This window comes from Corapipo altera, unplaced genomic scaffold (genome assembly GCF_003945725.1).
Source record: "Corapipo altera isolate COAL_440 unplaced genomic scaffold, ASM394572v1 53, whole genome shotgun sequence".
NCBI classification, from domain to species: Eukaryota; Metazoa; Chordata; class Aves; order Passeriformes; family Pipridae; genus Corapipo; species Corapipo altera.
The window spans coordinates 383,416-408,417 of record NW_020884900.1 but is presented as its reverse complement, the minus strand read 5'-3'; the positions used below and the strand labels follow the sequence as shown (position 1 = coordinate 408,417).

At 42.4% G+C, this 25,002-nt stretch overlaps 1 protein-coding gene and 1 long non-coding RNA gene across 2 annotated transcripts in view; one reads left to right on the top strand and one right to left on the bottom strand.

The window, feature by feature from the left end:
• The window catches only part of LOC113950142, a 147,665-nt gene that overhangs the window by 71,874 nt on the left and 50,789 nt on the right, over positions 1–25,002 (top strand). The window lies entirely within an intron of this gene.
• Positions 1,647–24,867, bottom strand: TMEM26 (transmembrane protein 26). The gene is made up of 6 exons (XM_027649548.1): positions 24,539–24,867; positions 21,352–21,430; positions 15,592–15,705; positions 14,884–15,104; positions 13,779–13,855; positions 1,647–7,255 (listed from the first exon to the last, which is right to left on the bottom strand). The coding sequence occupies exons 1-6, from the start codon at positions 24,727–24,729 to the stop codon at positions 6,840–6,842; spliced, it is 1,098 nt and encodes a 365-aa protein (XP_027505349.1). The 5' UTR covers positions 24,730–24,867; the 3' UTR covers positions 1,647–6,839.

Genomic DNA, 25,002 nt, shown 5'->3' with positions numbered 1-25,002 from the left:
TTCCCATTTGTTCTAATATCTGAAAAGTTATAATATTTTGAGAAGAGGTGTAGGGGAAAAAAAACAACTTCAAAACATAACGTGATGGAGTTGTGATAAATATTTTATGGGAGGCATATGTACTTTCTCCGTGAATTTCATAAAGATGATTGTGATCAATTATTTTCAAAACCTTTAAAAGAACCCTGCACTTTTATTGTAGTATTCTGTATCTTGAGAGTGAAGTTTTATGCTTGTTCTGTGTAAGTGTCAGCAAGCCCTACAGGGTTATGGAATATTGTGCTGGAAGGGAATGCATCCATTGTAATCAGCCCTGGTTACTACAGTGCATTGCTATCCTTTGAAACCAATATTAGTATAAATTGATAGTGGTATAAAGGAGACTACTCTCTAGCCCCATTAGTTTTACCTTTGAGGAAGATAATCAAAATGACGTGCAATACTGAAATCTTAGTATACTGAAATCTTAGTTTCATTATATATGATTTCAAATAAAGATCTGCAAAATCGCTGCTTGATTTGTTTGAATGTTTGTGGATTGTTCTCACCTGGCATCTATTAGTGACACTCAAGAATTCCCAAGCTGTCCTTTATAACCACCACTATATTTTAACTCGTTTTTTCCTTCTCACCTTTCTCAAGCCTACACACTGTACAGTAACACTGTAAAAGGTGCAAAAATTTACATAACAGAGTGGCAAGTGTATTTGTCCTTCTAGAACATACTCTACTGCAGCACAAGTACCTTGTAGTGTAGAAATTGCCATAGTAACTACTCATTTCTTATTGATTAGATAAATAGATAAAAATTCTCATAATATACAAGAAGTGTAACTTGCTGGCATATGGCTTCAGGATACCCCTGTGGCAAATCTTACTTATGCATTCTCTCCTTTTTCTGCATGTAATAGTTTTTTTTAATTAATTAGTATTCCTTGGATTAGGCCACAAAATAATCTTTTCTTTTCTGCCACAATGAAGCTTAAATTTCAAGTTAGACTTGATATGCAGCTCATAAGGCAGAATATTAACTTGTATTGGTTTGTTACGGGATTAAAACAACTAGATTTCACCTCAATGTGAAATCTGGAAGGAGAAGGAAAGAAGAAAGAGTTTTCTTCCCTCACTCAGGGAGAAGGCTAACTGCTTCAGGGCTGACCTCTAATGAGTAAAAGACAGTATTCTAGTTTGGCAGTTGCGATAAATATCTTCGGAAGGTGCTTTTTGAACATTCTGATTGGTTGCCTGAGAAAATGAGTCCTGTTTTTATGTTTCTCTTGTAATACTATAGGTGTAGTGCTGATCTTCAGCAGTGGCACTGTGAGTGCTGACTGAGGCAGGATTAGGGCTGCAGTGAGTTGTAGTGCCTGACAGCTGTCTCGGTTCATGGACTGCCATTGCTGAGCATACTGTTGTCTCTTGCAATCCTGAAAGATGCTCCAACAAGGCCTCTACCAAGTTTGTTGTGAAAGACAAGCTTTTTTGTGAATTCTATCAGGGGACTGAAATTTTGAAGCACTTAGGCAGGATGTCAGGTAAAATTAAGCCCGACACATTCTTCAAATGTGAAGCATCAGTTTATTCAGAATAATATCAAATGAAAGAACGGCAACACTCAACCAGTTTTTTACACTGTAGATCTATTCTAACACTATTCTGGAGTCTTTTGAGGGGCAAGGGTGTTAGTTTTTATTATACCCATTCTGTATGATTATTTCAGGATACTATTAGTTAGAAGTATAGGAGACTGAAGATTTTAGAGCGATTTTTAGTTCAGCTCTTCCAAGCCACTGTTACAGATGATACTCATGCAGACCTGTTTTACTTGGCTTGGAGGCCATTCCCACCACCCAGAGTTAGAAATGCTGGGTTAGGGCATCACTGTTATGTTGTATCACCCTTCAACTCCGTTGTCTTTACAGCCGGACAGTCTTGTTTCAAACTTTGTGTGACCTCATGATAGTTTGAAAGAGATATTATTAACCCATAGGGCTACAGGAAATGATGCTGGTGTTTCAATAAGCTAGTCCTTCACAGACAGACTACCCAGGAAAAGATTCTTCTCCCTCTAGTAGGCTACAAACAAATGGAGGAAACTCTTTGGCAGCTGTAGATAGCTTTCATCTTTAACAGGAAGAGGTAGGCTTGGCTCTTCTTTATCTTTGGCCTGAATTCTTGTGTGCTTTCATAAAGATTTTCACAGGCAGCAGTGGGAAGTGCAGTGTTTAGCATCTTTTGTCTGAGATCTTTTAGCATCTATGTGCTGAGATCTGGAAGGTGGGCCCAGAAAACAAGCGGAAATGTGGTTGAGGAAAGAAGGGCAGTATGAGTGGATGAGGTGAGGATTTGGGTTGACAAATGAAGTTTTTTACAGTTACTTTGCTTTTATTCCTACCCCTTTATCCACCCTTAAGGGAAAAGACCTGACCCAAATGAGCCCAAACTAGGGAAAGTTTGCACAGAGCATTTTAGGGTCACCTTCAAGACAGACTTGGGATAGCTGGAATTCCTGTCCTAGCAGCTTCCTGGAGATCACCGGAGTAGAACTGGCTGTCAAGAACTCTTCCTGTGCTGGCAAAGGGCCAGGGAAGGTTTTCAGAACACAGCTCACATGTGATTCTCTCATTCATGAGTATCTGTTCTCTTAGGGGTCCGTGCTGCTGTATGTCTCTGCTTGTGCAATGAACAATCTTGGGCAAACATCTTTGCTACTTCTGCCACTGTGACCCATTTTTATTGCCTCACTATTACAGATTAGGAATAGTCTGTTTTCTTTCTTCTTACAAGGAAGGAAAGACTTCCTTCCTCATAGAACAGTGTGAAAAAAGTAGAGAACCGAATCCCCAGATAGAGGGCCAAGGACTCTCCAACCTGCTGATTTCAAGACTTGCCTATTTTCTGTTGACACAGAACCAGAGAAACAGCCTTATGCAGTTTTAGATGCTGGTGTTCTGTTCTGATGCTCTTCTAAAAAACTTTATTTTTGAGGGGAAAGTAATAATTGAGTACGTTTCAATCAGCTGAGGAAATCTGCGTGGAAACAATATATTCCAAGGTACTTAAAACAAATTTTTTTTAAAAAATCACTGTTTAGAGCTCTGAGTTTCAAGACATTTGTAACATTTAGGTATTTTTGTAAGTGTTTTAGAGACATCTGCAGAATGTTCTTATGAGCAATCTCGCAGATCATAACAGAAATAAAAGCTGTATGTATTGGGCATTGCCAGGTGTGTGTGGATATCTAAATGCATGTACATAATTGTTTGTGTAAAATGCCTCCTGTATGCAGATATTAAACACATCCTCTGTGGGATTGCACTGTGCATACTTGGAGGCAAAGGTTCTGCATAAAGAACAACGTATCCAGAAACAAATGGAATTAACTGCAGTTGCTGTAGGTTTTCAAAGCAGTGGCTGCAGTCAGAATCTGGCCTAAGTAATTAACTTATGAAGCATGGAAAGGAAAAGCAGCATGTGGAAGATATAATTAATGGGAACATATAACAATCAGCTCTCACATAATAAACTGGCAGCTATGCCTGAGGTAACTGCCTTTTATTTGCAAAGTGCAGTTGGAATTTTTTAAAAGTAATTGCACATTTTCTTCCATTTCCACATGGTCACAGAGAACATCGTACAGTACAAATACCAACAGGAATGCAATAAAATCATCGCTGTTGTTTGTTGTTTTTCCTGCTCAGGGCTACGAGCTTATTTGAGCCAATGTCCAGAGGAAAGGAGGAATACATTTTAGCTCAGGAAAAACAAGTAGTAAAACATTTTAGTGAGGTTTAATATGGAATAATCTAAAAGGACAAGGCAGGAACAACCAGAATAAATAACAGTAAATGGCCAGATATCTATTTGCAGAACAGATTTAGTAATGTAATTCTTCTGACTCAAAAGTGAATAATTGTTAAGATAAATGTTCTGAAATTCTTGCATTTTGAAGGCTTGAATTTTCCCCATCTGAAAGTTTACTGCAGCTTTTCCTACACAGCAAATGTGACATGCTTGGGTGCACCACAGATGCTGGCAGATCTTCAAGGGAACCCATTCTACCACTTGCCTAGTGCAGAATTCTGGAAGGCAGTGGGATGGCACAGTGGCTCTCAAACAGCCAGCTGCAAAATGCACTGCTGCATCCTCCTGCTCAGAACATTTGCAACACGAGGGTGAGGAGGGCTTCCAGCTGCTCGGCCCAAAACATGCGAGCTACTAGACTTCATAATTGCCATTCCCAGGCTTCTCAGTGAAGTAGAGGGAACTGCATGTCATTCCTGCTGCTCTCTGGTATGTGTGATTCCCCTCTGCACAGAGGTGGGGAGGTAGTAGTCTACCCACCACTGAAGTGCTTTGTTTGTCAGTTTGGGTTTTCTTTTGCTTTTAAGCAATCTGATTGCCATCACTGCAATACTGGGGAGGAAAAGGAAAGTCCAAATCCTATTGTAAGCAGGAAGGAGGATCTAGCCTATTTTGTCTGAGTGAATGGGAATGGGATCTAGTAGTAACCACCTGACACTGGAACAGGTTCTTCTTACCATGAATCTGATTAGAAGCTTTCCTGCTGTTTAAAATTGAACAGACTGAAGACCAGGAAATAGAGTTCTCTATAAAATATTCCTGCTATAACCAGTCTCTGTACTGCTGACCCCAGGGGATCTTGCATTTGCTGCAGGCTGAGCCTAGTAGGCAGTTTGTTGCTGAACTAAGCCTTTAAACAGACAGCAAGTTTAAAAAAGAACATCCTGCAATTTTTGTGCTGATGAATTTAGAATGATGTTCTAGCAAGCTCAGTACACTCCAAATTAATTAGCAGTGATCCTTTTAACAGGATAATTACTATATCAGCAAGTGGTAAACTCAAAATGAATGTGAGTAGTCCCAGCTTGCATCCATAAGGAAGAGCTGTGTTGTGGTTCTACCAACTGATTCTAAATTCATCCCAGTGTGAAAGGTTTTAGACAGCACAGCTCATCATCAGAAATGTCACATTTTACCTCTAGACTTGAATTAAAATCCTTAATGAAGTTGCATTCCACTCTCCATATGTCTACATCACAATACCATGGCAAATAATGATGGGCTTTTTTTTAAATTTCTGCTGGAAAAAGGCCCAAAATAAGAAGAGGAGGAGGTATTGCACATTATTACTATTGTATGAATGGTAGAAAGGGCTATGAACTACATGAGACTTCCTTCTTTATGGCTATGCATTTTCTTCTTTCCTAATGGAAGAGTCTGATCCTGCATAAAACAGTAAGAAAAACTCACAAGCATAAACACATATGCACATCTTTGGGGTTTGGAATTTTTAAATAGGTTCACCTTTAAAGAATAAATGTCATTGCTTCTCAGGCTGTAGATAAATAAGTGTATGACTGCTGCAGTGGTGGCAGAAACACTTTTTATTCATTCCTGAAACCAGATTCTGGCTTTAGATGGCTGAGGCTTTAGAAAACAGTGTTTAATTGGGCATATTTCATAAGGGAAATTACCTTAATTAGGTCACTTTATATGCTTTTCTGCTCTCTTTCAGAACGGATGCAGAAATTTGTAAAACCACCTGTCATTTTGTGTGAGAATTTAATTTTTAGGTGGACTTTCAAAAATCACTTCTCTTACTTTTAGCCTCTATAAACCAAGTCCAGCAAAGTCAATGGCCTTACACTGATCTCAAGTGTGCACTTGGGAGAAATTGGGACATATGTAGTTCATTCCGAATGTGAAAAGTGTAAATTAATAATTAGTAGCCATGTCTTAAAAATGGATCACCAGACCAGGCAATGTCTCAAGTTATTTCAGGGGACCTTGTGGTGCTTTATGAAATGTGAAGTGGGTGCCTGAATCCTTTTGCTTAGATTGTCTTGTCAAACTTGAGCAGCATTGCCATCTTCTTTCTAGTGAGATTGTATGCCTGGGTCTGGCCACTTCTAACAAAATCATATAAAATGGAGATTTTTTAAAAACTTGTCTCACCTGTAAGAAAAGTGAAATCAAGAGGGAAAAAAAGTATTTACAAATATTTTGGTGAGGTTTTGTGCGTGTTTGTTCTAACTGTGCGTGTGTTCTAACTGGTAGAAATAGAAAGGCAAGCAACTCTGTAGAAAATGCCTCTAGCAAATGCAGTTGTCTCCTAATGATCTATAAGGCTGCTTTTGGCTTTCTTTTAAGGTTTAGGTTATTTGGACCATGCAGATTGTGTCTTTCATATGCAATTTCATGGTGTTGCATAGTTCTTAACTGAATCCAGCCAAGGATGAGGTAACATCTGAAGAAGGTTTTCTTAAATTTATGGAATGAACAACGTTCAGGTATCACAGTAACAGCAGACATCTGTCATCCCTCTTCACTTGCACAGTTGTTGCTGCTGAAGTTGCTCCCATATACAGTGAACATATTGTTCGTCACACTGGAGTTATAGCCCAACCATTCAAGTAGAGCTAAATGCTTTTGTACTTCCCATATGGATAGGTTTGTCTGTCTATCTGAATACATGCAAGTACATAGGTTAGCACAGTGCCACCAATGGTAATAACCAATTTTGTTAGTGCACCCAACCTTTCTTGGTACAACCTTTCTACTACAAACTACGGCTACAAAATCCTGTGGATAATAATAATATGGAACTAGTCAAAACCCACCATATAAATGGATTAAAAAGGAAGTCCCGTTCCTATGAATTTGCTTGAGAAATTTCCCCTACAATTTAGAAGAAATTAATGTTCTCATGGTGGAGGAGATGGCTTAGGCACTCAAGGTGTGTTTGATCATAGAAACAGGCGAAGCCCTTCTGAAGAAGCTGTGGGAAATGCAACTTCTTTCAAGTCAGTAACTGCTCAGTGATCTTCTGATGGAGCTTGGGATTCCTCTTTTGGAGGAAAAGCAACCAGCTCTTTCAATTCGTTGTCATGGTGACTGGCAGCATGAGCACGAGCCTCATAAGGCTCACATGGGCAGCAACAGACCTCTCCTTTCCTGCTCTTCTGTAGGATGGTGGCACGGAAGTCGAACATTATCACTGCCAAACGATACAACTGTAGAGTCACAACCAAGATATTCTTAGCTGTAAAAAATACCAGCATCTGATTGAATATTCTGAAGTGGCCCATGAGGATTGAACGCACAATGAAGAAGGGCCCATCCTGTATGAAAAGGCTGACCCAGATGTTCCACAGTTCCGCGCTGTACCTGCACAGCAGCAGGCTGGGGATCCGCCTGGATGATGTACTTGGTTTGCAGCCAATATGCTGTACTGGAAGCAAAAAAGTTATGTTAAAACAACTTTGTGAAGCAAAGCCAGGGTTGGTTTAAAGGGCACTTATAAGACAGGGTACCCTGGATTATAAATGCATTCAACTGTGAACTGTGCAACATACAGCATATCAATTTTCTGGAATTTGTTTCGGCAAAACACACTCAGCTCACGTGAGGCACTCATGTGGTCCAGCAAACAGGACCAAAAACCACTTCCCCTTTTCTACCCCACAAAGATAACAGTATTTATACTCTTCTAAAGCAAGAAACAGAAATAGATCACCTAATCTTTCTTCACAACTTTCCCAGACATTTCTTTGGTAAATCAACATGCTGATAACATCATTCATGTATCTTTAAGAAAAAAACTACTATGCTGAATAGGAGCAGGCTGAGCTGTTGCACTTCAGCTTGTTCCAGGTTGTTTAAGACCTTGCTTTTAAAAGATTCACCAGATAACCATTGCCTTTTTCATGTGCCACAGAATGAGTAAGTCCTGTTAGTGCAGAACAGTATTGAGCACTGTGTGGTTTCTGCTTGCCATGCAAGACTTGAGCCACAGTTACTTAGTTTTCTGGGTATCAATTGCACAAAACTGCTGGAATGTGCATACATGGGTTCCCCTTGGCTATAAAGGTGGTGGTGGGCTCAAATGCTTTCTGTGTTGTGGTGCCTAGAGAAGGACCATTGGGAGGGTTTGTATGGGGCCATTTTGGCTGTCTCTTACAAAAATGCATGTAGCTTAACTAACTAACCTCTCTCGGACAGTGAGATCTCATTAGTTTAAAAAACATCACTACTTGTGATACCGTAACAACCACCAAATATTTCAGCTTGCCAAAAGAATTCTATTGTTTGAGTCATTGCTGGGGAGGGGGAAACCAGATGAGACTCAAATGCAAAATGAGCTGTAGAATGTAGAAATATGCTGAATCCATTAGGCAAGGCTTCAGCAGCAGCTAATTTTTTAATATGTTTTTGTGCTATTGCTGTTTAATAGTCCTAACTGCATTGCTGTAGTCTAATCATAAGTGCCTAAAAATTTCTTTTACGTCATCTTGGATGCATGAGTAAACACTCTGATGCTTGAATAATAAGTACTATCTGTGCAACTGTATAGAAGTACCTAAAATAAGCCGTATCCATAATAATTTCAGGGAAAAGTGTGTTCAATAACTTAATTTCTAACTGGTAAATGTAATTAAACAAGTAGAAAAGCAACAGCCAGAGGGAAAAAAATGCACAGATTGTTTAAGTGCTGTTTGAATTTATCTGGATGGTGGTGATGTGTATGGGATGTTTTTTGGTTGGTTGAGGTTTTTTTTTAAACCTGAGTGCTGTGCATCTGTAACAGAATGTATTTTACCATAACAGGAATTTTAGCTGTGATAAATCTGAAATGTGATTGCATCAGATTTTTCAGGAGGCGAGCTGCTGAGCTGAAATACTTTCATAACTTTACTGTTGAAAACAAAGCCTAGTGCTGTCCATGAAGAAAAGGCTAGTGAATAAAATAATAATAAAAAATGGTCAGGAATTTTTAACTTATTTTAGTCATAGTTTCAACCTAGTAACCAATTTTATATAAGATGCCCAGGCTTGGCTCCTCCTCAGAACAGATTAAGGTGAGTGAGGGGTGGGTCAGGCTCGTTAGCAGGTGATAGGGGAGGCTATATAAGAGCCTCCAGGAGCGTGAGTGAGCTTTGCTCACGCACCCCACAGGAGCAGACTAACAGGGGTGTGGCACAGCAATTTCAAGGCATTTCAAGCAGGCAGGGCTCAACCATCTCCCACTTCTCGTAGGTGAGTGTGTTTTTTAAAGCTAGCAATGGTTTCCAGAAAAACAAAAGCCATTATTGCTGTTAATACTAGGAGTGTGTCTGCTCAGACACTCCCCTTGAAGAAGGATGCAGCCACCCAGGTCTCTGGGTGTGCTGAGTGTCTGAGCCTGACGTTGGTACTGGAGGATGGTGTAGGAGGTAGCTGTGTACGATGCGAGCAGGTGAGTGACTTGCTGTGCCTGGTAGCAGAACTTAAGGAGGAGGTAGAGAGATTAAGGTGCATTAGGGAGAGTGAAAAGGAAATTGAGTGGTGGAGTCAAACCCTTTTGAACCCTAAGGAAGTCAAAGAGGAGACGGTGAAGCCCTGACCCTCCTGTTATAAGGCAGATGGAGCAGACCAAATTGATGGGGGGGGATGGAAACAGGTCTCTAATGGGAGAGGTAAAAGAACTCTCTCTTGACCCCCATCATCCCCCAGGGTGCCCTTGAAGAATAGATATGAGTCCCTGGACCCAGACAGTCAGGTAGAGGACAGCCAAGAAGATCTCTCTGGAGAGCCTCCTGGTTTGGCCCTGTCTAATAGACAGATTACAACCACAGGTATAAAGAAAAAAAGAAGGGTAGTTGTAGTCGGTGACTCCCTTCTGAGGGGAACTGAGGGCCCTATTTGTCGCCCAGACCCATCCCAGAGAGAAGTATGCTGCCTTCCTGGGGCCAGAGTGAGGGATATTAGTAAGAGACTTCCTGAGTTAATTCCGCCCTCAGACTATTATCCACTGGTGGTAGTCCAGGCTGGCAGTGAGGACATTAATCAAAGAAGTGCCAGGATAATTAAAAAAGACTTCAAAGCACTGGGTCGGTCAGTTCAGGGGACAGGAGCACAGGTGATATTTGCCTCAGTTCCTGTGCTATCTGGGATGGATGAGGAGTTAGATAAAGAGTGGAGTAAAAAAGCCCAACTCCTCAACAGATGGCTAAAGGACTGGTACCACCATCAAAATTTTGGTTTCTTTGACCATGGGGCAAACTCCATGGTACCTAGTTTCTTAAAATCAGATGGGATTCATCTTTCTAGGAAGAAGAAGAGGACTGTAGCCCATAAGTTAGCGAGGCTGATCAGGAGGGCTTTAAACTAGGTTTGAAGGGGGAAGGGATTGAAACCAGGCTCTCCAGTGATCAGCCTAAGGACAGAAAGCCTGAGTTAAGAACAAAATCAGTAGCCCACCTGAAGCGCATGTCCACCAATGCACGCAGCATGGGCAACAAACAAGAGGAGCTGGAAGCCATCGTGCAGCAGGAAAGCTATGATGTAGTTGCCATCACAGAAACATGGTGGGATGACTCGCATGACTGTAGTGCAGCCATGGATGGCTACAAGCTCTTCAGAAGGGACAGGCAAGGTAGGAGAGGTGGAGGGGTGGCCCTATATGTTAGAGAGTCTCTTGACTCTTTAGAACTTGAAGTCAGTAATGATAAGGTTGAGTGCCTGTGGATCAAAATCAGGGGGAAGGCCAGCAAAGCTGACATCCTGGTGGGAGTCTGTTACAGACCACCCAACCAGGATGATGAGGATGATGAATTTTTCTACAAGCAGCTGGCAGATGTCTCAAAATCGCCAGCCCTTGTTCTTGTGGGTGACTTTAACCTGCCGGATATCTGCTGGGAGCTCAATACTGCAGAGAAGAGGCGGTCTAGGAATTTCCTGGAGTGTATAGAGGACAATTTCCTTCATCAACTGGTAAATGAACCTACCAGGGGTAAGGCCCCGCTAGACCTGCTGTTTACAAACAGAGAGGGGCTGATGGGAGAAGTAGTGGTCGAAGGCCGCCTGGGAAATAGTGACCATGAAATAATAGAATTTTCAATACTCAGAGATTCAAGGCGAAACAACAATAAAACCTCTACACTGGACTTTCGGAGGGCAGATTTTGACCTATTCAGAAGTCTAGTCCAGAGCATACCCTGGGAAACAACCCTTGAAAACAAGGGGGTCCAGGAGGGATGGATGTGCTTCAAGCAGGAAGTTTTGAGTGCACAGGAACAGACCGTACTGGTGTGCCGAAAGGCAAGCCGGTGGGGAAGACAACCAGCTTGGTTAAACAGGGAGATTCTGAAGGAAATCAGGGATAAAAAGAGAGTTTACCAACTGTGGAAGAAAGGGCTGGCTACTTACGAAGAATTCAGGAAGACAGCTAGATCATGCAGAAAGAAAATCAGGGATATAAAAGCGCAATTTGAAGTTAAATTAGCCACTTCTGTTAGGGATAACAAAAAGTCCTTCTATAAATACATTAATAACAAAAGGAGGGGCAAAGAAAACCTCCATTCTTTGAGGGACTTGGAGGGAAACATAGTTAATAGAGATGAGGAGAAGGCTGAGGTACTTAACACCTACTTTGCCTCAGTTTTTACCAGTAGGACAGGTGGCCCTCAAGGCAACTGGCCTCTGGAGCTGGTAAACAGAGATAGGAAACCAAATAGTCCCCTATATAGTCCAGGAGGAAATAGTGACTTACTGAGTCATCTGGATCCTCACAAGTCTATGGGACCAGACGGGATCCATCCTAGGGTAATGAGGGAGCTGGCAGAAGAGCTTGCCAAGCCGCTCTCCATCATCTTCCAACAATCCTGGCTCACTGGGGAGGTCCCATATGACTGGAAGTTGGCAAATATCACCCCAATCCATAAAAAAGGCTGCAAGGCTGACCCTGGTAACTACAGGCCTGTCAGCCTGACCTCGGTGCCTGGCAGAGTTATGGAGCAGATTATCCTGTGTGAAATCACACAGCAGCTACAGGATGGACAAGGGATCAGACCCAGCCAACATGGGTTTAGGAAGGGCAGATTCTGTTTGACCAACCTTATCTCCTTTTACGATCAGGTGACCCACCTGGTGGATGAGGGAAAGGCTGTGGATGTGGTCTATCTGGACTTCAGCAAAGCCTTTGACACTGTCTCCCATAGCATACTCCTGGAAAAGCTGGCAGCCCATGGCTTGGACAGGGGCACTCTGCTGGGTCAGGAACTGGCTCGAGGGCCGGGCCCAGAGAGTCCTGGTGAACGGAGCTGCATCCAGTTGGCGGCTGGTCACCAGTGGTGTTCCCCAGGGGTCAGTGCTGGGCCCAGTCCTTTTTAACATCTTTATCAATGATTTAGATGAGGGGATTGAGTCCATCATCAGCAAATTGGCAGATGACACCAAGTTGGGAGGGAGTGTCGACCTGCTGGAAGGCAGGAGGGTTCTGCAGAGGGATCTGGATAGACTGGAGAGATGGGCTGACTCCAATGGAATGAAGTTCAACAGTGCCAAGTACCGGGTCCTGTACTTTGGCCACAACAACCCCCTGCAGCGCTACAGACTGGGGACAGAGTGGCTGGAGAGCAGGCAGGCAGAAAGGGACCAGGGGGTGCTGATCGACAGGAGGCTGAACATGAGCCAGCAGTGTGCCCAGGTGGCCAAGAAGGCCAATGGCATCCTGGCCTGCATCAGGAACAGTGTGGCCAGCAGGAGCTGGGAAGTGATCCTTCCCCTGTACTCTGCATTGGTGAGGCCTCACCTTGAGTATTGTGTTCAGCTCTGGGCCCCTCAGTTCAGGAGGGATATTGAGGTGCTGGAGCAGGTCCAGAGAAGAGCAACGAGGCTGGTGAAGGAACTTGAGCACAAGTCCTATGAGGAGAGGCTGAGGGAGCTGGGGTTGTTTAGTCTGGAGAAGAGAAGGCTTAGAGGCGACCTCATCACTCTCTTCAACTACCTGAAGGGAGGTTATAGCCAGGTGGGGGTTGGTCTCTTCTCCCAGGCAACCAACAATAGGACAAGGGGACATGGGCTCAAGCTCTGCCAGGGGAGGTTTAGGTTAGATATTAGGAAGAAATTCTTTACAGACAGGGTTATCAGGCATTGGAACGGCCTACCCAGAGAGGTGGTGGATTCACCATCCCTGGAGGTTTTTAAAAAGAGATTGGACGTGGCCCTTAGTGCCATGATATAGTAACTGGAGTTGGATCAGGGGTTGGACTTGATGATCTTGGAGGTCTTTTCCAACCCAATCTATTCTATGATTCTATGAGGATAAGCATCTTTGGACTACTATACCTGTGTTGCAAACTTTTAGTGACTGGAGAACAAAATGGTTGGAACAGATGAGGACTTGGACAGCTTTCATTGTTCTTCTTGGTCATTACAAAGCCTGTTCTGCCCAGGGACAAACACCACCCTGAGCTGGCTGAATAATTGGGCCTTTTAGATTAAGGTAAGGGTGTACAGTCCCAACATCATATGGTCCTTTAGGTTTCCTGTGAATAGGCAATTTCTCCTGGGATAATGTCCCCAGTGCTTTTGGCTGTGCTGCTCTCTGTGGTTAATAATTGCCTGTCTCTCCACAAGGTCTAGAAACCTACCCACATTGGAGACATAATATAATAGACCAGATCTAACTTGAGAGCTCTCATGGTGAAGTTTAAGGCAGCAACAGGCAACTGGAGCAATACAATATTGCAATGCTTTTTCTTCTTTTTTCTGAAAGTAGAGAGTTCTATCAGGCAGATCAGAGGTTACCCAGAAACAAGCATTTCCTTAAAAGAAACCATAATGGGCTTTCTTCAAAAGCTGTCGTTGTCATATAAATTGCTCTCTGCCAGAAGTCCTCAGTATAGCCTGTAGTGTGTGCACAGCCACAAGATGTGCCAGTGAAAACTAAAGAGCGTTTTTTTCTCTTTTCTTGTCTATATGCAAGTACTAACCTGCAAGATCAAGTGGAAACTGTAGCATACTCCAGGTCCATACAGCAAGAATTGCATTTATGAGAGCATAATTCTTCCTGTGGGAGGGGGGAAAAAAGTGATAACAATAAAGATGCGGTTTCCTTATGTGATAATAAAAAATATTTCCTGTTGTGTTTGGAATGTCATTTAGAGTGTTTGAATGAAAGAGTGATTTTATTAATGCATGCTCTTGAGATTAAAGACTAAGGAAAACAGAGGCACCTCTTAGTATGGAATTTTTGCTGTTCAGGCTGCATGTTCCAGCTGTGTAATTACACTAAATATCTGATGCTAACATTATAATGATAAGCATATGGAAATAGACTCTGTGGCTCAAAGAGGAGATATCTTTACCCTTGCAGTGATTACATTCCTTGGAAGCCTTAAGCTTCTCTCCCAAGGGGGAGGGACCTCTTTTCCTGCTCTAAAAACGTTGCTTTGATATTAACAAAAACAAAATAGTATTTCTTTGGGAGGATGAACCTCTTCTGTGACTCTTTTCCTTTATGATAGATGTTCACAGCTCATCTCTCAGCACTGTGAGGGGGAGATGAGCTTACTTTCTCTGGGAGAGGTCACAACAGTTGAAAATTCACACCAGACTGTCACTCCCTTTCTCCTTATCTTTGAACACTTTGTCATTCTATCATGAAGAAAGCACATGTGAGATAACCGAAGAAGCAACTTGGATAATGAATCACTAAAGGAAACTCTAGTTGCTCCCTTGCCAGTTTAAAACAATTCATTAACCTGAAGGAGGCTTACTATGTATCCAGTGTTTCAGCTCCTGTAGCCAAAAGAACTGATGCTGCATCGCAGTTCTGCTACTTGTTTGGCTCTTTGAACCCTTTATTGTGATGGATCTGACATGCTTTTTCTGCTGGCAACAGCGAAAATCTTGTAGGACTAACAAAGCTTGTAGGACTTAAGCCTTTCACAAAGGGAAAGGCAAGAGTAGGAAAACAGAGCCTTTGAATGTAGCCTTCTGTTTTCTATGGGAAATACAGTTCACCAGTCTGAACACTGCACATTACACAAGCATCTTGCACTATGCAAGTTATTTAAATCAGCAAAAAGTCCTTACCGAACATCCTCAATGTCCAAGGTTTCACTGGCAAATTCAAGTATATCTGCTGCTGTTCCCACAAACATGAGAAGCAGCTGAGACAATTGATCCCGGGTGATTTCGACTCCAATGGGGAGAAGCCATCTCCCAACTACTAGAAGCAGTAGAAAAGTCTGGTGGAGTGCCAGTGTCCATACAGTCTCACAGATTGTGGAGAGCTGATTGACAAAGACTTTAGCCTGTTTAAAAGACAACAATGGCATACTATAACTTCAGCAGACTGACACTATAAGTACCTTCAGAGACTATTTGTCCTTGAGCCTGCTTTTTGTTCTCTCTCATATTGTATGAGAGCAAATCATTTCTATCTGGCAGGCCTAATTTGAAAAAGGCATGTTAATACAGACTTTGGATAATGAATAGCAAGTCTTTCTCTGTGTACTACTCCTCCTGTTCTCATTTTTCAGCTGAGCATTATCCTTTGCAGGATCATCACCCTGACACTTTCTAAGTTCAGTTACTGAGATCTGGAAGAGAGTGGTGGGAGAGTCTCCTCTTTACACAGACACTTGTCTTGGCAACAATAGTTAGTATGCAGCATTTTCACAATGTGCTTTTCTGAAATTAGATATATGTATTTAGTTTTACTCACTCTGCAAGAAGCTTTTCTCTCTAATTGCTCTAATTATCGTAAGATCTCTACTAGGAATAGGAAAAGTGTCCCACCGTCTGAATGATGTGGTGATCCGTTCCTTCATTTCCATGACTGCTGTCTCTGGATTGATTGAAGTCTTGGTTGCTGACATTCACCTGAACTGCCCCAGGCTCATTACCACAGTACTGTTGTGAACAAAAACATGACACATGCATAAACATCCCACACAGGGAGCAGGTGTGCTCTGTGGCTGAGTGTGTCCTGTTTTGCCGAACTGTAGAGGATTCATTTGTGAAACACTGTTGATGTTTACAAAGGTGCTCACTCTGAATGTAGTTCCCCTCTTGTTCAGAAAGGAGAAATTCCTCTCGTGAGGGCAAGAGTGATGTGTGTTGGTAGGTCCCTGAGGAAGTGTAGGGTTGTACTGCAGAAGAGGATGTAAATTCAAAGACTGATTCAGTGGGTGACATCTCTATGCTGTCAAGTCTGCACTCTGAATGTGATCTGCTTGCAGCTCTCCTGAACAGGCCACTGGGTTCCTACATGGGCTCTCTTTGGCTAAAACAGTAAAATAAGGTAAAAATTGGTCACGGTCAGTCTGATGTGTTATGTTCATGGTCAGGCTCTATATTCAAACTTGTTCTCAAAATATCTGCTCCTATTCTCTACTATCCAGAAAAAGTTTTCAGAAAATGCCATTGTTTCATTTTTCTGTGAGTTGGGGTAGGATATTTGGGTTGTATTCTATGCCATTTCTGCCCCCGCTGTGCCTTATTTTGTAAGGAAATTCATAAGTGTGTGAGGTGAAATACAGGAATATTTAAGAAAAATGGACCTTTATTGTTGCCTACCCCCCCAGAGTAGAAAAAAGTACTGGATACTTTCTCCAAGTACCCAGTGCTCTGGAAAACTAAATGTTGGCTAAAACATACTGTTATTCCAACTGCAGTAAACCAGTGGCAGGGCTATGTTGCATCTGCAGCACTGCCCTACCCTTCTACCTTCACACCCAAGGCTGGCCCAGGAGTAACTGGGGGGTTATGGTTCCAAAATCTGTCTTCATAACAACACCTTAACATCTCTCTTCATTGTAATAAAAGGAGAGTAATTAGATAATCAGACCATGCTGGTATTAGAGACTTTTATCCTGTCCTATTTGTGCCAGAGAACAGCAGATGATTTGCATTTCTCCATTGGGCCCCCTACCATTTTATTGCACAGGGAGTGATTTTCTGCAACAATTGGAATGTGTTTGAGTGCATACTGAGTAGCTGTGTTCAGCATAATGCCTGCCAATACAAGGGCAACATATCCCAGCAAATTTCAGATTCTACTTTGATACTTCACTTGGCCTCTGATAATGTTGCTCAGTATCTGAATAAATGCTGCCTCTTGCCTGACCTTGTGGTAGATAAACTTCTTGTGACTTGAAAAATCTGGAAAAAATGTCAGTGCTCATTGCTTTTATAATTGGTGGTAAAGACTCCTAAGCTGAATGTTTATCTTATTTAGACGGTGGGTGTGAGAGTGTTGAAAGACTGACACACAGATGTGGGGGAAGATGATATTTCCATTTGGAAGAGGGAAGTCTAAAGCTCTGGCCATGGAAACAGTGAGATGGAGGGGCTGGTACTCTGCCTGGCTACAGCCTTGCGGGGCTAATCTCCCTGGGTTTGCCCTTTAGCCACAGGAGAGAGACAAAACATCTTGTTCAGAGGATATTTTGGAAATCAAATTTAACTAGTGCTCTAGAGAGACATTTATATCGGTTGCCTATAGAAAAAGCCTAAAATCTATGGAGACCAGCCCGAAGTCAGCCTTTCTGGATTACCTGCACAGGCAGTGTGACATAGTTGGCCGAGGAGGCCATGACCTAAATTGCATAACTACCCTAACCACCCCAGAATATTAAGTGAATATCAACAAGTAGCCTGGGTAAGGCAAAGGGATTGCCAACTCATGGAGGAGGAGGAAGGCTGACTCCAACAGCCTTTGTTTTGTCATTGTCTGCATTTGAGCTCACCCTTGCCTGGTCTGGCACGGTAAGAGGACAAGAGCCATGAACCTGTATCAAACTTCACATCCACGTTTGGAGATTTTTTTAATTGGTGTTTTAAAACCCTGTTGCTCAGGGATAAATTTGCTGAACTTGAGGCAGAACCCACATAGGGCAGCCTACTTGCCACACCTGCTGTATGTGCAAGGACAGTGGAAATCCCTTCCCAAACTCTGTGCCAACATCCAGTAAGTCAGTCAGGCGGCTGAAGGACAGGACCGAAACAGGAGCCTGCAGCAGTTACGGTGTGTGGGTAGCAAGGTGTGTGAGTGCTGCTCTGAGCATGTGGTGTGGCTCTCCCTGGGCCACCAGCAAGCACATCCAATTATGGATCATCTCAGGGCTGATCCACATGCCCTCCACACCCGCAGAGGAGCTGCAGGGGTCAGCAGCTCGCACTGCTGGGAGGACGTGGAGGAAAGCATGCCATGGCTTACAGGGGGCTTGCAAGGGACCTCTTTTTATCTTATTCTAGTGGCACAAAGGGGCAGGAAATATCTCTAAGAAAATTAATTTGAGTTATTGGTGTCTGTCACTTTTGTGAGTATTTCCAGCTGAGAAGTGGGTTTCCATTCCAGTGCAAGGCTCCATGAACTTGGACTGAATGGCACTCCCAGGGCCAGTCCATAGCTCTTCTCAACTGTTTGCAGGCAGGAAATGGAAAATTGCATCTGCAAAAGCCAGTTGTTTAAGCAGGCTCCTGGTTTTTTTCATTTAAGTATGTTCATGTCTTATTTCAGTTTGTTCCTCTCTGAATATTTATTAAGTAGTGATTGTGAAGTGATTCACTTGAAAGTTTGGAGAAGAGCCTTTATTTTCAACATGTATATGCACGTAAATAGGGCTGGTGATGCCAGGCATATTTACCTAGCAAGTTATGGATGTGCAGTGACTTAATGGGAACATGACAAAGAAAAACTCAATACTGTGTTTCACAGGCATTTGATAAACATGGTTTACCTTTTTAATACTAGACCCCAGTCACTCCTAGGTATTGAGACTGTATCTAGCTAAATAAAAATGCCTTTTTTTTTTTTTTTTTTCTGTGCAAAGATAGAACAGGAGGAAGTTATACCCATTTTGTATAAATTCTAGCTCTGTTTACTTTCTCTTTCTTCTGAGATGAAGCTTACACACCTCTGATTTACAAAACATCTAATCAAAACAGAAATGCTATTGCATGACATGGCAACATCTCAGTGTATGGCCCACAGAGAGCTCACTGCCAGTGCATGGGGGACATCTGGAACACCAAACTAATTCAGGCAATTTCTGTTTGCATGTTATTCACAATCCATTATTCCCAAATAAAACGGAGGTTAGCTAAAACTCTTCAAGCTGGGTCCAGCATTGGGATGGTAAAATTGGCACTTGAGGGTACTCAACCGTGACATTTAACCTGTTAATGTGCATGGAGGCTGTGCAGGCTGAGGATGTTTTGGTAGAGCCTAGCCCTCTGCCAAGCAACAGGTACCCTGCTTGCTGTCTGTGATTTGCTGCAAACAGTGTGGCCATTACTATGGCAACACGTGTGATGTCAGAAATTCAAAGCACCCCTGATTGCTTCATTTTGCTCATACAGGAAAGCTGAAATGTAAAACAGGGAGAAATGATTGCTTAAGCTATTTTCCAAATTGAGGAATATAATGGGTATGGGAGGGAAGAAATAGTGAAAGATGTAAGATCACTTTGAGGAGATCATTATGCTATAATTTTAGCTGGTAAGAGAATCCCACCTCAGAATGAGGGAATGGACAGTAATATTCACTATTTCTTCAAAATATTCAATTTAAGGTGGTTAAAAATTAGTATGAGGTTTGAAGTATCTGCCTTATTACTGACTGGAAGCCTACACTGACTCCAGCACTGGTAGTCGGGTAAGCCCTGCAAAAGGTGGTCAGTTATTGCTTTCTGTGGCAGTGATACACCTGGCATTTGAAAAGGTAACAGAGGTATTTCTTTTTCTGAGATATTGTACATTATTAAGAAAGAATGTTTGGGAATTTTAATGGATTAAATGGTTTTAATTTTCTTGACACTCTATTTTGCAGACAGCAATGTCTTCTCTCAGTACAGTTCAATTTACTTTAGCATCTCTCCCAAACATGTATTTCATTCCCGAATATGTTACCACAAAGCAGTAGTTTCTATGCAATCAGTATTTCACTGTTGATATATGAATGGTATTACTTATGTCCGGTTCTGCAGTACACAGAGAGGCAGAATTGCCTCTGTCTTAGGGAGGGGGGCTGCCTATTAACACCTGCTTTAAATAACAACACCAACACAAGCACCTGATCTTTCCTGGTAAAGATTCAACACAACATCAAAGTTCTACTGCCTTAAAAACCACAAACTGCTTTCGTGGTGAATAAATTAAAAGTGTTGATCTAGCATAATTACACATTCTGTTAGTATTTAAATAAGGAAAGTCCCAGGAATACTTCAGTATTGAGAGTAGTCCTAATCAGGGTACTGTGTTTGAGGTTAATTGATAGGAGGGCTGTTCACCTTCTGGAGGTATTGTTTTTGAATCTGTTAGATTGTGTTTCCAGAACTCTCTATCCTATCTCTCCAGGTATAAACTAAGCTGTTAACTTGATATACTTCCCCTTTAATTCACAGTAGCAGTATATCAATAAGAACAAAGTATACCATGTTCTAACATCATTTTGGGAAATAAACTGCTGCCTTTGACTACAGAATTAGCCTGTTTCTTGGACCAGGTTTAACTATGACAAATCTTCTCAATATCCACGTTACCTGTCTGTGACTGTTTAAGGAGATTTGGGAAAACAAGAAGACAATAAATTCCTGCTGCTCTATTTAGAAAAAGCCTCAGGCATTTTCAGTGTAAACACAATTTTGAATATTTGATTATGCTTCTGTGGACTCTAACAATGTTTCAAAGGAGAAAATAAGGCACTATGTCTTCTTAGTCTAATTTATGTATTTTCTTCTGTTACTTTTTTTTTTATTGCTTCAATCAGAACCTTTACTGCTGTGGATATAAGGCCTTGCATATGTGCAAATGCTGGGATAGACAAAATCTCCTTTTTACTACATGGAAGTGCTATAGGGACTTGAAAGCAGCCTGCATGAGGAGATGGTTCACTCAATGGGAACTGCTGGGCTAAGTGACTGTTCTGGCCCTAAATGACCCCAGAACAATTGCCTTCAAAAGTGTTACCGCGTGTTTTAGTCCTGAATTGGAATCAGGACACCCCCCTCCGAGTTTACTGTGCAGCACAAAGAAAGAAAGAACATAAACAGTGACAGACAAATTACTGGTCGTGGTAACAACCAGTGAGTGTTTTCCTAGGTTGCAGCAAATATGAGGTAACCTGAGTATAAGACCCCTTTCACTGACATCTGTCTCAGTTTTTACATTTTTGGAGTTGTGTTATCTGCTTTTAAGTGCTGTGAAACTCATACTTTATTTTACAAAGGCCTCCAAAGCAATGAAATTCTTTCATCATATTGAGCAAGATTCATGCTGGTAATCTGGGAGTGAAAGGCTGTGTTTTTCAAACTTCTAGTCCTCAGTTCCCCAGATAAATACAAATAAATGGTCTCATTTTTAGCTAGGAATGAGGCTCATTATCTGATAATTAGGAACTGCACAGTAGTTATAGTATAGCTGGCTTGGGAGACCCACCAATATGAAATAGAGAACTGTAACAAGACTTGGCAGACTTCTGTCTGTATGCCCAAATCCAACCCATCAAATAATGCATCGATTTCAAACTAGTTCATCTTGTCTCATAATAAATACCTGAGTCCCATGATGAATTTCTAGCAGCCATAGTGATGGTACTGTGCAAATCAAATATAAAAATATTGCTGGTGAAAACCTGTGAAGGAAAAGAAAAGATATTTTGGTATTATAACACATCATAAATGCCATATATCCAAATGTTATCTGCACTGAAAAGTTATCTTGTGCCTCTACCATATGAGATATTAAGAAATAGGGTAACTGCAAATAAGAATTGCTATTTTTGCTGTATTACTGATGCTGTGTCAGTACTATAAATCACAGGTTTATTTGTACATGCATCTAGGATCATATATGGAAGTTTATTTAAAATCTCTTTTTAAGAACTAAACAAAGGCAATTTGCTGTTTGGATTTCCAGCACAGCACTCTCTGTACTTAAAAAGCCTCTAGCTAACATGCTCTTTCTGATTTCATGAGGAGTGAATTAACGCATTGAGTCATTTTACTGAGTGATGCTGGGATAAAGGTTGTGGGTCAGAATCCTGTGCATTGACACTGGAAATGTAGAAATAGCATCAGTTTGCCTATAACAAGTATTTCTTCAGTAGCAAGTCCTTCAGTGCAGGCTGTGCACTGAAAATGGGTTTATGAAAATGGGTCTTGGCCTTGTTTCCCCATTCGTGCTGGCAGTTGTATAATTCTTCAGGATTTCTGTCTTTAGTTCTTCTTTCCTTGCCAGTCTTCTGTATCACTTAGGATGATGAAACTTTATTATCTTCAGCTTCTTTAGCTGGGTTTATGCAGAAGTCATGGAGAGGTTTTATGACTCCCTCTGCAAGTACTGATTCTTGTGAGAGTTGATGTTTTCTTGTAAAACAGATGACATTTGTTTGGGGTGGGGTTTTTTTGGCAATTCCGATCCTTTTGGAGTAGGAATGAGGTGTGATGCCATTAATGTTCCATCTGATTCTGCTCTCCAATGAGTGAGCATTGCTGCAACACTGCTGAGATGCTCAGCTGCCTTTGTATCACGTATATGTATGGCCCAGGACAGGGCAGTGGAGTCAAACTCAGGACATTTGCTTGGTTTTCTTCTGTCCTGCCACTGGCACATTCTGCAGTGAATCTGAATTGCTTATAAGTACGCAACTAGAGCAACACTTCGGTCAAATGCTGTTGCATTTATTGTTTGTTCCTATACTGAATGTACCTTTATTTTGATAATCATGACTTTTCCAGTGGGGAGATTAGATATTGAGAAAAGAAAAAAACCCTGCTGCTCAGGGAAATGACTGGGTTGCTGAGCTGCTCTGAAACGTTTCAAACAATCCCCCGTAAAGTAGTCTGGGTTTTCATAGTGGTTTTGTTTTCTTTTTCAAGGTTGGAAGTGTTGTTTGTTTTGACAGTGGAGTTTTTTGTTGTTAGCTCTTTAAAAAAAAAAAAAGAAGTTATGATTCTGTGGGTTTTTAGCATGGTTATTTTGGGAGAGAACACACCTCTCATTTGAATGGAAGAACTAACATATTTTACAGTGTTTCCTGTAGGACTTGAGCACATGAAAAATCTGTCCAGCTGGCAGGTTAGCAGTACTGAGCTAATGATTCCAGATCAGGCCAGGAGACTTCAGGGGCTTTAACCCTGCCTTTCTGTCAGAAGGGGCAATCTAGAGGAAATGTTACATGGCCAGGCTCACAAGAATACTTTTTCTCAACATGTGCCATTTAATGTTTTATGCTGGTGTAATAAGGAACAGTTCTCTGTCAGTAATGAGCAGAGACAATATGAGGCTCTTGGAGGCAGGAGCCTTGCAGCACAGTCTGCCCCTTGCTTGGATCGGTGACTGTCTGTAGAGGTGTTTCTATAAATGCTTCTGATAATTCCTGTTCTAAATGTGTTTCCCACTGGAGTAGAAAATTACCCTGATACAAATAGATACTGACCATTTGTCTACAGTTCTCTACCTGTAAATGTCTTTACTGTGCTGTTTTAGGCACTGGACCACATCCACTTTCAAAATTTCCTTCTAACTAAACATAGCCCAGTCTTTTAGCACATGTATTAATCTAACATGGATCTGCTTTCAGAATCTTTTTTTCTTTGGATTTTCCAAAAGCTGCCATAGCAAGTGTTCCTTCATGAAGACTCTGTTGCTGCCTCCTTTCCCAAGTGAATTGGGTCTGCTCAATCTGCCATAACTGCATCTGGGGCTATGCTGTTGTTAAATTTTCCAGTGTCCCAGACATTATCGCTGCTTTTATTACATTCAAATTTAGGGCATGGAGCACTTGTGTGAATTGTCACACAATACTACTTCTGTTATGATGAGTTTCACAGGTTGCAACGGGCAGGAATTTAAGAACGTGGAAATACTCTAGGGCTCTGGATTTGTCTCAGGGCCTGCCTGCAGTTTGAGTTTTTTAACAATAAAAGGTCCTAGTGAAATATTGACAATTAGGTTGCAGGACCGCTTCCTTTTCACAGCACACTTGTTTTGGCTGCCTGAGTGCTGATGAGCTGTAGATGACAGCAGCAATTCTTTAGATGCACGTAAAAACCCATGTGCTTGGGCAAGCTCTGCGATGACTAACTTTTTTGTTCATTTCTAGGGCAGCATTTCAGGCATGAAAGTTCCCCTCTGGAATAGCCTCTCAAATCCAAATATTTAAGCCACTTTTGCTGTATCAGAAGAGCGGTTGCCACTCATCTTTTATTTGTCACTGAGTTTAGGTTCACGCACTAGCATGGTGTTAGCACTGTTGGAAGGAGGAGGGAATGGGAATACAGCCCTTAGGGAAGGAGGTGCAAACCAGGGCACGACAGGACAGAGTATGAAATGCAGGGAATCTCTGTGGGTGCCCCAGTATCCCTCTGCAGTGTGTAGACCCGACAGGCAGTGGCTCAGGAGGTGCCCCCAGCGTCCCCAGCCCGCAGCTTCACAGCATCCACCTCTTGCCTGCAGCTACATTCCCACACTCTTCATTGTTAGTATGGATACACGCACAACTATACAGAGTGGCTCCCGAGTAGTCTGCTGCAGAACTGCCCCTCCTGAAAGCCCTCTGTTTGGCAATGGACTGGTCGAACTCTACCAGTTTTCCATTCCCGCCGCCCAGGAGCAGTCGGGGAGCAAACGCGACCCCTGAACGCCGGGGCCGGGGCAGCCCCTGCTCTCGGGGGCAGCGTCCCATCTCCAGCAAAGTACATGCAAAGAAGCAAAAGGGGCTCCGCCGGGATATGCTCACCATTTGTAGCCTCTGCCTTGCTTAAACTTGAGGGTGAGCCCTGTCTCCAGGCACAGGAGAAGATTGAGCAGTGCCAGCAGCCAGTACTTGGGTTCTTTCTTCACCGCAGTCACTCTCCAGACCCCGATGAGAGAGTGCAGCACGAAAAGCAGGCGAGTCACCAGGGCATTGAGCAGCACCATCAGCTCCATCCCGGAGCAGCCCCCTCCCTTCGCCCCGCACTGCGGGGGCCCGGCGCCTTTAGGAGCCCTGGGAAGTTACCTTGGGAGACACCGGGAAGCCCGCGCCCCGCAGGCACATAGATCTCTTCTCTTCCATCTCCACAAAGGGGCCCATTATAACAAAAAAGAAACAGCATCGCCCCTCCTCCAGACTTCCTGAAAACTTTTTAAAGGGAAAAAAAAAAGGCACTCTTCCATGCTGCCGTGGTTTGCAGACTCGAAACAGCCCTGGCCGCCCCAAGG

Coding starts and splice junctions, on each gene's coding strand:
- TMEM26 (XM_027649548.1), bottom strand. CDS start 24,729: ATGGAGCTGATGGTGCTGCTCAATGCCCTGGTGACTCGCCTGCTTTTC. Junction 15,105..15,591: donor ATCACCACATCATTCAGACG/GTGGGACACTTT, acceptor TCTTTTAAACAG/GCTAAAGTCTTTGTCAATCA. Junction 13,856..14,883: donor TTGGACATTGAGGATGTTCG/GTAAGGACTTTT, acceptor CCCCTCCCACAG/GAAGAATTATGCTCTCATAA.